Source organism: Arvicola amphibius, chromosome 6, assembly GCF_903992535.2.
Source record: "Arvicola amphibius chromosome 6, mArvAmp1.2, whole genome shotgun sequence".
Taxonomy (NCBI): domain Eukaryota; kingdom Metazoa; phylum Chordata; class Mammalia; order Rodentia; family Cricetidae; genus Arvicola; species Arvicola amphibius.
The window spans coordinates 90,372,186-90,384,509 of NC_052052.2; the positions used below are offsets into that span (position 1 = coordinate 90,372,186).

A 12,324-nucleotide genomic window follows, 5' to 3' on the forward strand; every position below is an offset into this window, starting at 1 on the left:
CTGAGATTGTGAATTGTAGGCTGTTTTTGTTGTTGTTGTTTTATGTCTAAAAGCCACTTATTAGTGAGTACATGTGATATTTGTCTTTTGGGGTCTGGGTTACCTCACTCAATATGATGTTTTCTAGATCCATCCATTTGCCTGCAAATATCAAGATGTCATTATTTTTTCCTGCTGTGTAGTACTTCATTGTGTGAATGTACCATATTTTCCTAATCCATTCTTTGATCGAGGGGCATTTAGGTTGTTTCCAGGTACTGGTTATGACAAACAATGCTGCTATGAACATAGTTGAGCACATGTCCTTGTGGCACAATTGAGCATCCTTTGGATATATACCCAAAAGTGGTATTGCTTGATCTTGAATTAGGCTGTTTCCTAATTTTCTGAGAAATTGCCACACTGACATTCAAAGGGGCTGTACCAGCTTGCATTACCACCAGCAATGCAGGAGTGTTCCCCTTTCTCCACAACCTCTCCAGCATAAGTTGTCATTGGTGTTTTTGATTATGGCCATTTTTAAAGGTGAGTTGTTTCGATTTTCATTTCTCTGACTAACCAGTGCTTTTAACCTTTAAGCCATCTCTCCAGTCTCAACTTTCTGGTTCTTAAAATACCATTACTGTGGTTCTTCTAGAACTTTCACTCCTCTGTAATTATTAGAGTTTGAACTATTTGATAGTAATTATTATTATTCCTCTGTAATTATTAGTGTTTGAGCTAATCGATAGTTCATTCTCTTATTTTTATAAATTGGAATGTAAAAAAAATTCAAAGACACTGCAATTATGAGTTGAAGCTAAACGACCAGACTTTTCCATCTTCAGCTCCTCTCCCAAGGGTCAGGCTTGGAGACTTAATTTTCACTTTTCAGTTGCCTATGGTGGTTGCAAAGGAGGATTTCCTGTCAGTGACCATGAATTTGCCCAAGCACTGTAACCCTAATATAAAAATAGCCAGAGAAGTGATTGTTCCAAAGAGCCATGAGTGACTCATGCTTCTGACTACAATAGCATTGATTGCCAGTCTCCTACTGGAAACCCCACCACGATTCAATTTATCACATCCACTGGAGGCTTCTGACTCTCCTGTCAGCTGCTGTGTAATTGTGATTTTATAAAAGCGTTGGCATTTGGTTTTCTTTCTCTTGTGACTCATGACAAGAGAAGAAAAGACAAAAATGTGATCACTGAGCTGAAGTAGAAGTGAGAACCTTTTTAAAAAGTTATCCAAACTAAAACGCTGGGCAAAGCAGACAGGGCACTTCTATTGGAAGACAATAGAATTGACTCCACCTGTAGCTTGGATTTCATAGTACATGGACTCCATAGTTATCTTTGAAAATGAGAAAAATTAAATATGATATGCGAGCATGACAGCAGGAGGAAGATGTTGAATTTGAAAAAGAAAATCCCTTTACAGATTAATATAATTATACAATTAGTAGAGTTATAGTAGGTGCTGCCATTTTGTTTCATGGCCACAAAACCTTTGTACCGGGTGTTCCATGGCACTGCAAGCTCACAAATTGGTGGGTTTCATCTGTACCAAAGGAAAGAACTTCAGAGAGCGCAGGGTGGTGGGTGGGTCAGACCAGGCTCACCATGTGCACAGAAGCAAACAGTGATTTTGCTGTTACACACAGGGCTTTCATAAATTAATGTCCTGGTTCTGAGCAAGGAAACAGTAATAGACCACTGTGCTCCAAACTGGTCTAAGTACATACGTGGGTGCTGCAGAAAATGGAAGGCTTGGGTTTAAATAGACCTAAGAACTTACATATTTATGTCTTATGTCTAGATATTATAATGTGTAACAGACCATTAAAGGCTTTAACAATCCCTTGCATGGCCAGTATTTGTTTTAAACTCTTATCAATACATCTTGACATTTGGAAAACTGAAGTTTTTTTCTCTTCAGAATTTTCACTGCATTTTTATGTGATGTCGTGATCATTGTATTCCAAAGGGGATGGGGGTGGAGGGACGTGGCCAGGACATCACATCTGCTTGAATATGAGAGCTCTTAGAGTTAAATTAACCTATCACCTTCTTCTCTTTGATTTATTTTTGTTTCTAACTGTGTATCAGTGCATGTGCTGGTCAGTGTTTAGTCTACTCAAGAAAAGCCAGAGTCATCTGAGAAGGAGGAACCTCAACTGAGAAGATGAAGCCATCAGATTGGTCTGTGGGCGAGTCTGTGGGTCATTTTCTTTATTAATGGTCCATGTGGGAGGGCCAGTCCACTGTGGGAGGTGCCACTCTGGGCAGGTGGTCCGAGCTTGTATGAAAAAGTAAACCGAGAACTATTTAGAGCACCTCCCACAGTGTGCTGCGGCCTCCCACACCGATCATTAATCACAAGTGTTTATGACATTTTCTTGCTGTTGGAAGTCTCACTTGATGGGGCCCATATGTAATTTGGAACCAAAAGAAGCGAAAACGTTGCTGGTGGGGCCTAACCAGTGGACACAGTGAAGATAGCAATTTTTGGGTGCTGAATTTATACTTGCTTTTATCTCAATAGTAGGGTTTTTTTTTTTTTTGAATAGTGTTTTGGCTTTTATTGACCTGTACAGTACACGCTGAAGTTCCACGTGCTTTTCAAAACGGGCGTGTCTCCTCAAGCCAAGCCTGCTAGGTCCCACCCTCCCCTCGCTAGGTCCCCTTTCTTCCCCTTTGGATCTGGAATGTTTACTCTGAGCCTTTGTAGGGCTTTTAGTTTTTAGATGGTTGTAATTAGCAGACTGCTTTGAATTTCTGAAGAGGCTTTGGGACAACGTTGAAACTGTTGGATTATGGTGATTTTTGAACTGCCTGCGCTTTGTGTTATGGGATAGCCACGAGTGTCAGGAGGTCAGGGAGAGAATGTTATGGTTTTAATGTGGCATGTCCCTTCGTAGCACATGTTTGAATCTTGGTTCCCCAGGTTGTTGTTTTGGGAGACTGTGCAAACTTTAGGACTGGGGTAGGCCTGAAGGGTGTAGCCTAGCCCACATTCAGCCTATTCATCTGTGTTTGGAGACTGGAGATGGTGAGATATCCCCCCACATGCCATGCTGTGGCCTGCTGTTGTGCCTTCCTCATTGTGATGGACTGGATTGTCTCACACTGTGAGCTGAAACAAACCTCCCTGCTATCAAGGGTTTGGTCCTAGTGACGAGAAAGGAAAGTGGTTAACACCAGTTCTCTTTCAGATGAGACTCCCTGTTCTAGCCTGTAAAACAGCCTGCGCTCTGACTCCATCACCTCCCGTCAGAAGCAGAAGCAGATAGGAGCTCCTGTGTCTCAAATTGTCACCGAGTATTTTGAAAAGGGATGGGTCAGGTGCCAAACCACAAGGCGCTACCCTGGGTCACATCAAATCTTTCCAGTGTCGGTGGCTAATTAGATCCAGATTGGCCTGTTTTCATATGACTTGCCTTTCTCTTTCTGGTTTGCGGTGACAGAATGCACCAAACATCTGGCTGGGACATCAGTGACAAAGGTTTCTCCTTTGTTTCCCAGTAGGATAGCTGAGGTGTCCATGGGCGAGGACAATAGTGGTAAAGTAAATGTTTCTGTGAAAACCAGTCCTGAGGAATACTTTTACAATGTGTTCCTTGAATTTTATAGGGCAGTTTGTCTTCAATTCGTGTCCAGATTTGAATTTCTCTGACGAAGACACAGAGGGCATGATGCTTACATTTGCAGTAATCAAGAAGGATCAAAGAAGGAAGATTGCCTTTGACCCAGAAATCCCTCTTAAAGGGATTACTAATCAGAAAAGGGATAAAGATACATGTCTAAGGATTTTGTCAAGCAGCTAGATATCATGTGAGAGAGCATTAAACAACCAATAAGATAAAGTTCGGAAATACCGTGTTCACTCTAGAATGTTAAATACAGAATGTAGTGTGTGAGATGCATGGTAGCAAATTTTATTTTGAATGTATAAAAATGTATTTATATATAATATACACATTCCTGGAAAATTGTGGGAGCATATATTTAAAGACATTAATGATATTATGTTCAAATAACAGAATTTTGGGTGAGTTTAAATTTATCTGTATCTTCTAAAATAAGTGAAATATTGTTAAAGCAGTTTAAAAATGGCTTTAGACATGATACTAAAATCCAGTATCATGATCTTAACATGGCAAAATTAGTTTGGTTCTTGCTCTCATTTGCTTGGTTCAGCTTGTGTCTGGGCAGGGTCTGATTCTGTAGCCTAGGCAAGGCTTGACTGACAGTGGTCCTGCTTGGGCCTCCTTAACGTGAGGACGTCAAGTGTGAACCACACACTTGGCTCTTGGCTTAGTTCTTAGAAACAAGAGAGATGTGAGAGCGAGGACATGACTCATCCTGGGCCCGGGAAGGAGATGCAGGGCCAACAGTCTGTCTCAGACCTGGCAAATCTAAGTACCTTGAATGAAAGAAGAAGTGGTCATTGCTTATTCTCTTTGTGGATAATATGTATACAGATGGATTAAACTTACTTTCTCAATTTGGCATTTGACTTTAAATTTAACTGTGAGATATATAATGTATCCATGTATATCTAACCATGCATATATATCTAAATTGCAAAGCTAACTTTAATTTTTAAATCATGTCTATATTTCCTATGGTCAAAACTACTTTTTCTGATGGTGAAATCTACTCCTCGTCTTATTTACAAAAGCAATCTGTGAATTTAATTTTCTGAGAAAGAGACATAAAAGCTCTCTGTATTGGGGGGTTCATTCTGAGGAAAGGTCTTTATAGAAAACATGCAAATGAAGTCAAGGCCTCAGTTCTAAAGGTTGAGAGTTAAATCTTCCTTCCCCTCCAAACAAGAGCTCAGAAGAGCTCTCTGTGGGGGAATGTGAACACCTGGACCTGAACAGAGACCACAACCTGTACGAATACAGGTAGATCCCAGCGCTGGATCCACCTCAGAGACAGAGACCACGAACTGCAGGAGCACAGGTAGATCCCACTCCCAGATGGGCCCCAGAGTCAGGAAAAGCATACCTCTTCTCTAACCAGGAGAGCTGAGCACTGCAGAGGGACACCCATCATCTTGTGTGGATTCCATGTCACAGAGTTGGCCCTAAAAAGAGAAAAAAAAAAACAACCAAAAATCTGATTAGAGAGTAGCACTGCACACTGGGCTCAGACTACCGAGGTTCCAGCCCTGGCACCAGGACTTCCAGGTACTGTCCTTGTCTCAGACTCCAGGATGGTGCTCTGTCTACAGAAGTGCACTTTTGCACTTCCCATTGTTCACAGAGACAGGGCATGGTAAATTCGCTTCATGGCCCTTTCTTCTCTGTACCTCTAACGAAAGTGTACATTTGCCTGTATGGTGGTCTCAGAGCCCTTAGGGTGCCTGGAATCACTGAATTCAGGGTCTTGCCTTTAGCCACTGCTGGCCAGAGCACTGAGCAGATGGAAGGGTCATCCTTGTGCTTCTATTATTCCTGCTTCCGACTCTGCCACAGTGGCCTGGATGAGGAAACATTGCTGCATTGGTCATCATCCTTGATGGCCTTTGTCCTGCTCAATTCGCACACACTTCTCACAGGTGTCCTTCCAGGGAGCTTCCGGTTAGTCCCCTGAAGCCATCTCCCCTCTATTTGTGGTGAGCAGCATGGCCCACACAAGAGAGGTTCTGCTATCTTTTCCTTCCTCTTCTTCCCTTCTCTCTTCTCTTCCTTTATTTCTCTTTGAAACGGGGTGTCAGCACAAAGCCTGTGATGATTCAAAGTTGTCACCCTCATGTCTCAGCCTCCTGCGTACTGAGATTATGGCTATGGTCGCCCACACCTACCTTACAGCAGAGTTTCCAATTCATTTTGTCCTCACTCCTATGAAGCACTAAGTTATTTCAGCAACTGTGGCTCTAAGGTGCACAGCGCAGGGACTTACACTACTAGGACCGTGGTTCACATTTCTTTAATAATAATTATTATTAGTAGCTTAATCTGGATAGTATTAACTGACTCTCCCTCACCCCTGGGCACTGGGGTTATTTTATTGTTTTGTTTATGGTCTTTCCCTGTAGCTCAAACTCCAAACTGCAGCACATGACGAGGGTGCTCCAGGGTGACCTCTGTGTCGAGCCTACATCCCTTTCCTTCCTTTCTGCCTTTCTGCATTTCCACTATGGCAGATTACTTCTCGTTCTCTGAGTATTCTGCTCCACTCCTGGGCCCGCCATGCCATGGCCTTTTTCTTGGCTTCACTTCGTTTAATTCTATGTGTCCCTACATCCAGATTCTGAAAGGATCTCTTCAGCCACATTCTAGTTCCTTTAACTTCTCCCTTCGCTCCAGCACCACTCCGACTCCTCCTTCCCAGTGCCCAGAGAAAGCAACTGTTCCTGCCAAGGAATCTGTGTTTGTCAAGCAAGCTCAGTGCTTGCTAAGATGCTGAAGGTCTTTAGGACGAGAGTCATAGTTTGACTTTTGTATAAAGAAACCCACAGGAGCAGGGAAGGCAGTGGAACATCCCATAGCAGGGGTGTCCCAAGTGCCCTAGCTTGCTGTCCCCTCACCCCTCAAAGTGTGAGATCCTTGGGAAGTATTGATGAATGACAGGTGGTATCCACCCATCAGAAGACACTTGCTGTACCAGGAATCCTACTTAAGTCGATGAACAATTCAGCTGAGGGTCCATGGCATTTGGACAGCACCCCTGGGACTTATACTTATGGCCGATATCCTGCCAACCTCCTGGGCAGAACTTCAGTATTCCTACCACTTTCCTGCTCTAGCTTCACGCAGAGGGCCACAAACACACCCCACCCTCCACCCAGATTGGACTCGGCTTTCTCCAAGGACCTTTCCAAACATCTCTGCTCTCCAGCAGGACTCCTCCTCCTCCATTTCTGCCCCTCACTGGATGATGCTAAGCCCAGTGTGATGCTTGGTGCATGCTTGCTGGAATGCTGGGATCCAGGAAGGATCATTTCCTCCTCTATCTTAACTGCATGCTTGCCTTGGCTCTCAGGTGGGGTTGAAGGCAATTGCTGACTCAGCTTCTGTTTCACTGCAACTCTCCGCAAGTCCTTAGGGCCCTGGAAGAGCAGACTGTTCCAAGGTCAGACCGGCTCTGGGGGATCTGGGCTTCTCGGCTACACTGGCTCTAGGAAAGGCAGTGCTAGCCAGAAAGAAAGTCTTCTGAAGGACTTGGCTTGTTCCCAAAGAGGAAGCCGGATAGGGCTTTGCCATTATGCCATGAGAATGTCACTCAGGAATGCTCTGAAACCACAGGCGGACAAGAATGGACCATAGATTTCTTCTCCCCTTGGAGTGAGTCTTAAACTTTGGCTTGTGATACTCAGAGAAAAGTTTTCCCCGACAGAGCCACATTTCTTTCCTAAAATTAAGTGCACACACATTGTACACCAGCAATTCCCACGGTTCCGAGGTCTTATTCACTAAAGAGAGTCCACATCATGCTAAGGACGGTGAAGGATGGCTCCCATCTGCTACGCATGCTCAGAACATGACACGGCAGTGCCCTTATTTTTCTGCCTGTTCCATCCTTGGCGATCCCATTAGGTAAACTTAGTCATAATCTAGTTTTGAGAATTGTAGCAACAAGAACACAGAGGACTCTGTGTGCCAAGGTGAACACTGTGAGTGAGCGTTTCCCTCAAATAATAATCCTCAGGATAAAGGCGTGGGTGTTTATTTCCCGAGGCTCTAGGTAGGTAATTTAGTGAGCTTTCAAGTGGCGGTGGTGGGGTGCTCTGTGGTTCTCAGCACTTGCCGAGCGAGGTGGCATTCAGGGTGGTAGAAAAGATGCTTACACTTTGTGTCAGAAACAGGCACAGAATAGAAGGTGCTATGCACTCGCTGCCACGGCTGAAAGCACACAGTTCTGGGTGCGTGTACTAGGGTTCTAGACAAGCTTAGTGGAAGGACACCTGCTCTCATCTCCCCCACCCATGGGCCATAGTCAGCAAGGAGAGTGCTGATGACTGACTTAACCCTGCTGTGCCCAGGCCAGGACTCGGGGACAGTCATCCTGTATCATGAGGCTGAGCTGCTCTGCCCAGCTTTCTTAGCCTTATTTCTGCTAATTCAAAGGACACTCTTGGCTCTATCCCCGACCTCCTCCTTCCCCACTTTCACACTCATGGGTTCTGTCTGTGTGAGCCTGAGCTGGCCTAGTCTCACACAGACACTCTCTGGTCTGGCCACTCTGTGTGCTGACAGATGCTTCCAAGTTCCCGAAGCCATTTCTCTGGTCCTGACATGGAACCTGTGCCAAGATGTCTAGGGGCAGAGCCAGGGTGAGGGTTTTCCTGGGCAGCATCTGGCTGCTTGGCAGGGCATGGCAGGCAGTTGTCAGCCTCTGATAAATTAAGGCTCTCTCTGTGGTCTGGAGTGGCAGAACTCATAGCTGGAGCTGACCTGCTGACCTGCTGATCTGCTGACCTGCTGACCTGCCTGACTTGCTGTGTTGTGATGAGAGAACTGGTTGCCCTTTGCGTGGGGCACAGAACCATAGCCTGAGGCCATATTTTGTATTCTGCATTTTCCGCCTTGGACTTCAACATGCTTTATGCTAACCAAACATTCTTTGTCTTTTGCAGCCTTTCTCAATGGTCTTCTGCACCGGCCCCAAATGAGTGCTACTTACTGCATCAATCAGAGCAATGTTAGAAAAAGGCTGTCGTGGGATGAAGCCAGGAGAATGAAATCCCTCACGTGTCCCACTTCGGCTCAGCTGACTGTGTCTAATCCCAAATGTAACTTTTTGTGTTACAAATGACAAAGGACAACGGCTCACCTGCTTTGAGAAAACTATTCATTGCTTTCTTTAAAATCATGGATTTTATTCTTACGGTAACATGAAAACTACAAATCTCCCCTTTAGAAAAATGTTTAAAAATTTTAAAATTATGGTGGTTGATTTAAAGGGGCCAGGAATGAACTCTAGAGATACACCCCATTTTTGAAAGCCGTTCTCCTTCTTCAGTTACTTGATACAGGATTTTTGTTTTGTTTGTTTTTTTGTAGTTACACACAGGCAAGACTCACAAGTACAGGCAGAGTGGGCTTGCTGGCATCCCAAGACTTCCTTAGAGGTGGAGTGCCATTTTATTTTATGTAGCTTTTAACATCCTACATTATAGACTAGGAAATCACACGTACCTCTCTACCCCGCTCAGCTTCCACTTGTGTTTCCGGGACATCAGCAGCCCTCCACCCCAAGCTGCCTGAAAGGACAGAAGAGAGAGACAAGGGGAGTGCAGCACCTTTGACAGAAGAGACAAGGGGAGTGCAGCACCTTTGATTGGCCTGGATTTTCAGTTTCGAGGCTTCCATATTAGCGGGAATGTTGTAATATGAAAACGACCTTCATAGGTGCATGCAGATTAAGGGGGTGGACCATCTTCTCCTCATGTGGGGTCTTTACATTTCAGGGGGGGGAGTCTCAGACTCTAGCTTACATTTATAACATTATATCTTTATAATTATGGAGTCAAATTGGAGACGTATTTTCCCAGTTTGCATGGGTGGGAGAAAGATTGCCTCCCCAGCCCTTCCTGTAGTTTTTTGGTTGTTCCTTTGGAAGGTCCATGCTCTCAGAATGAGAAAGTCTATGATTGCCATGGTTGGAGTTAGGTAAGACAGGCTAGGGAGCCACTAAACAGGCTCCATGTTGAATGCCACTTGCAGTTTTAAGTCACAGCAGCATAAACATTGGTGCCTGAGTGTGTAACAACTTCTCACTTCTGCTATGGAGTAAATGCTGCAACAAAAAGGCCAGCTGAACTAAACATTGTGCTGAGTTGGTAATGGTTTGTGGTTGGTTATTTATCACAAATATTACTTCACCATGGTTCCTTAGCGAGTACTTTGTGGATGGCAACCAATCTTCAAGCCACACCAAGTAACACACTCAATTTAAATCCCTTCAGTTCAGCCTTGCAGATGGACATAGGTTTTTTATTAGGAAATGGTAGTGTATGTACTTTCTGTAAATTTTGGTGTCATAAACTTCGCGTCAAAACATTTCAGATATAGTTCAGCTTCTTAGTTTACCAAAGTAACGTGTTGGGAATTTGGCAATCCGTATTCCGTAGTGTATTGTCGAGTCTGCTCTTTACTCTCACCACCTACATGCTTATCTAACTTGAACTTGAGTTTTATAACCCTGTGGGGTTCTGGTCTAAATGTAACAGATATAATATCTATAATACCTATAAGGGAGATTTGTATTTGTGTTACTGTGTGTGTGGATGATTTTTAGCCAGAGACATTATGGATCTATAATCTGAGAACCAGACTCAAGTACTGGGAATGTCAATGATATTGTTATGTGAGGAACCTTAATGCATAATTAGTCTCAGGCTGTTTCTAAGTAACATTACACACTGTGTAAGTTCTGTGCCTCTGGGATCTTTAAAATCTGAGATGTCACCATTCTAAATGGGGGGGGGGGAAGATGGGGGCAGGGAACGCAAATCGTATTCCATGAGTCTCATCTAAAATTTGTGCAAGTTGCAGATGGGTACTTACATCCACGTGCATCCAGATCTTGTACTTTTTGCAAATGTCAGCAACAGCCAGGAGGGGATCAAAAGCCCCATACACAGTGGTTCCAGCCGTGGCGCTCACAAGGAAAGGGACAAATCCCTATAAAAGCAAGAAAGCCCCCGCTGTGTAAACAGGAATTCTGGCTTCGTTTACTCATTTAATTTTTTGAGACAAGGTCTTGCTGTGTGGCTCAGTCTCACTTGGACCCCAGTGTGCAGATCGGCCTCAGTATGTGCCAGTCCTTCCAGCTCGGTCTAGCTCTACAGACATGGGCACCACACTGGGATCCAAGGCTTCTTACCTCTCCCCTACCACCGCTCTAAATTGGTTTAACCAACGACTCCCCCAAGACTCTGAGCTCCACTCTGCGGCACCTGGCAGCTGCCCTGTGACAGCAGCAGTCAGCAGCACCGGCTTTCCTGCATTGGAGGTTTTCCGTGATGTCCCAAGCCAGTTACATGCTCCAGGTAGATTCAGTGAGTCTTCTTATTTCCTTTGCTCATTTTCTGCTCTTTCTTCTTCACACCCAGCCACCTGAACCTACCTCATCCCTTAGCATGGGCAGGTGTGAAAGGTGGGACAAAAGAGAGGCTCTGCCAGCCCAGGCTCCTGTGTGGACCAGCTCAGGTGATATACTTGGAGCTTGAGAGGGGAGGACTCACATGGGGCTAAATGTTCCCCAAGCCATGGCAACTTGAAAATTGACTTAAATAGGATATGGCTATGAGGGTGGAAGAATGGCAAAGATTCGCTCAGGTCAGAGTGGTCACTCTAGGCTGTCCTGATCAGCATTATTGGTTTATAGACCCTGACTGATGTTTCAGAGTTTGTCTTTAGGTGACAGCAAAGGTTTAATCTTATGGTTTACATAGTCACCTTTCTAATACAAGAAAGCTGTAGGAGGAAATAAAAAGCATATGAGAATAAATGATTACTGCTAAGCACATAGTAATTATATCTACTGTTAAACCATGCATTGTACCTTTTATTTACTAAAAGTTAAACAGAGAATCTTAAAAGCAATCTCTGACTTGCGAATCATCCAAGGGCATGTTCTTTGATGGATATTGTTATTTGTTTTTTATATTTTTGAGACAAGATCTCAAATCTTTCAGAATGACCTCATACTCCACATGTAACTGAGGGTGACTTTAAGCTTCTGATTCTTCTGCCTCGACCACACCTAGTTTATAGACACTGGGGAACAATGCAGGGTGTTTTGCAAGCTAAACAAACCTCTCCCAACTGAGTCATATCCCTGACTTGTCTTGCTCTTTCTAAAGGAGTTCTGAATTTGTGTCTTCAGAATAGGATGTATGGTTTAATGTGGTCCTCTTAAAACCCCATTGACAGTCACTCACATACTGCCTGAGCATGCCAGTCCCTAGCTGTGAGGATGGCCCATGCATGTGTCTGCCCTGTACCAAGCACATCATGTGAGGGCTTTTAGAAACCTGTCCCTGTATAGATTATCTATGCAGCAATTTAAACCATTATAAAACACATATATACATACACACATACATCATATACATGTATACACACATATATGTATGGTGTGGGAGGTCCTTCTGTATTTGTGCTGCTTTCATAGGTTAATAAAGAAACTGCTTTGGGCCTGGTGATAGGGAAGAACTTAGGTAGGCAAGGAGACAGAACTGAATTCTGGGAGGAAGAAAGCAGGGAGAGGGAACTGCCATGGAGCTGCCAGAATGAGACATACAGAATCTTTTCCTGGTATGGTGAACACAGATTAGTAGAAATGGGTTAAATCAAGAATGTGAGAGTCAGCCAATAAGAGG

At 44.1% G+C, this 12,324-nt stretch overlaps 1 protein-coding gene across 1 annotated transcript in view; it reads right to left on the bottom strand.

Annotated features, from left to right (window-relative positions):
• Gad2 (glutamate decarboxylase 2) overlaps positions 1-12,324 on the bottom strand; it is a 74,231-nt gene that overhangs the window by 7,968 nt on the left and 53,939 nt on the right. The window contains exons 10-12 of the mRNA XM_038334499.1: positions 10,505-10,621; positions 9,134-9,198; positions 4,998-5,076 (exon numbers count right to left, since the gene is read on the bottom strand). Coding sequence (XP_038190427.1) covers positions 4,998-5,076; positions 9,134-9,198; positions 10,505-10,621 — 261 coding nt within the window. The remainder of the gene's footprint in view (positions 1-4,997; positions 5,077-9,133; positions 9,199-10,504; positions 10,622-12,324) is intronic.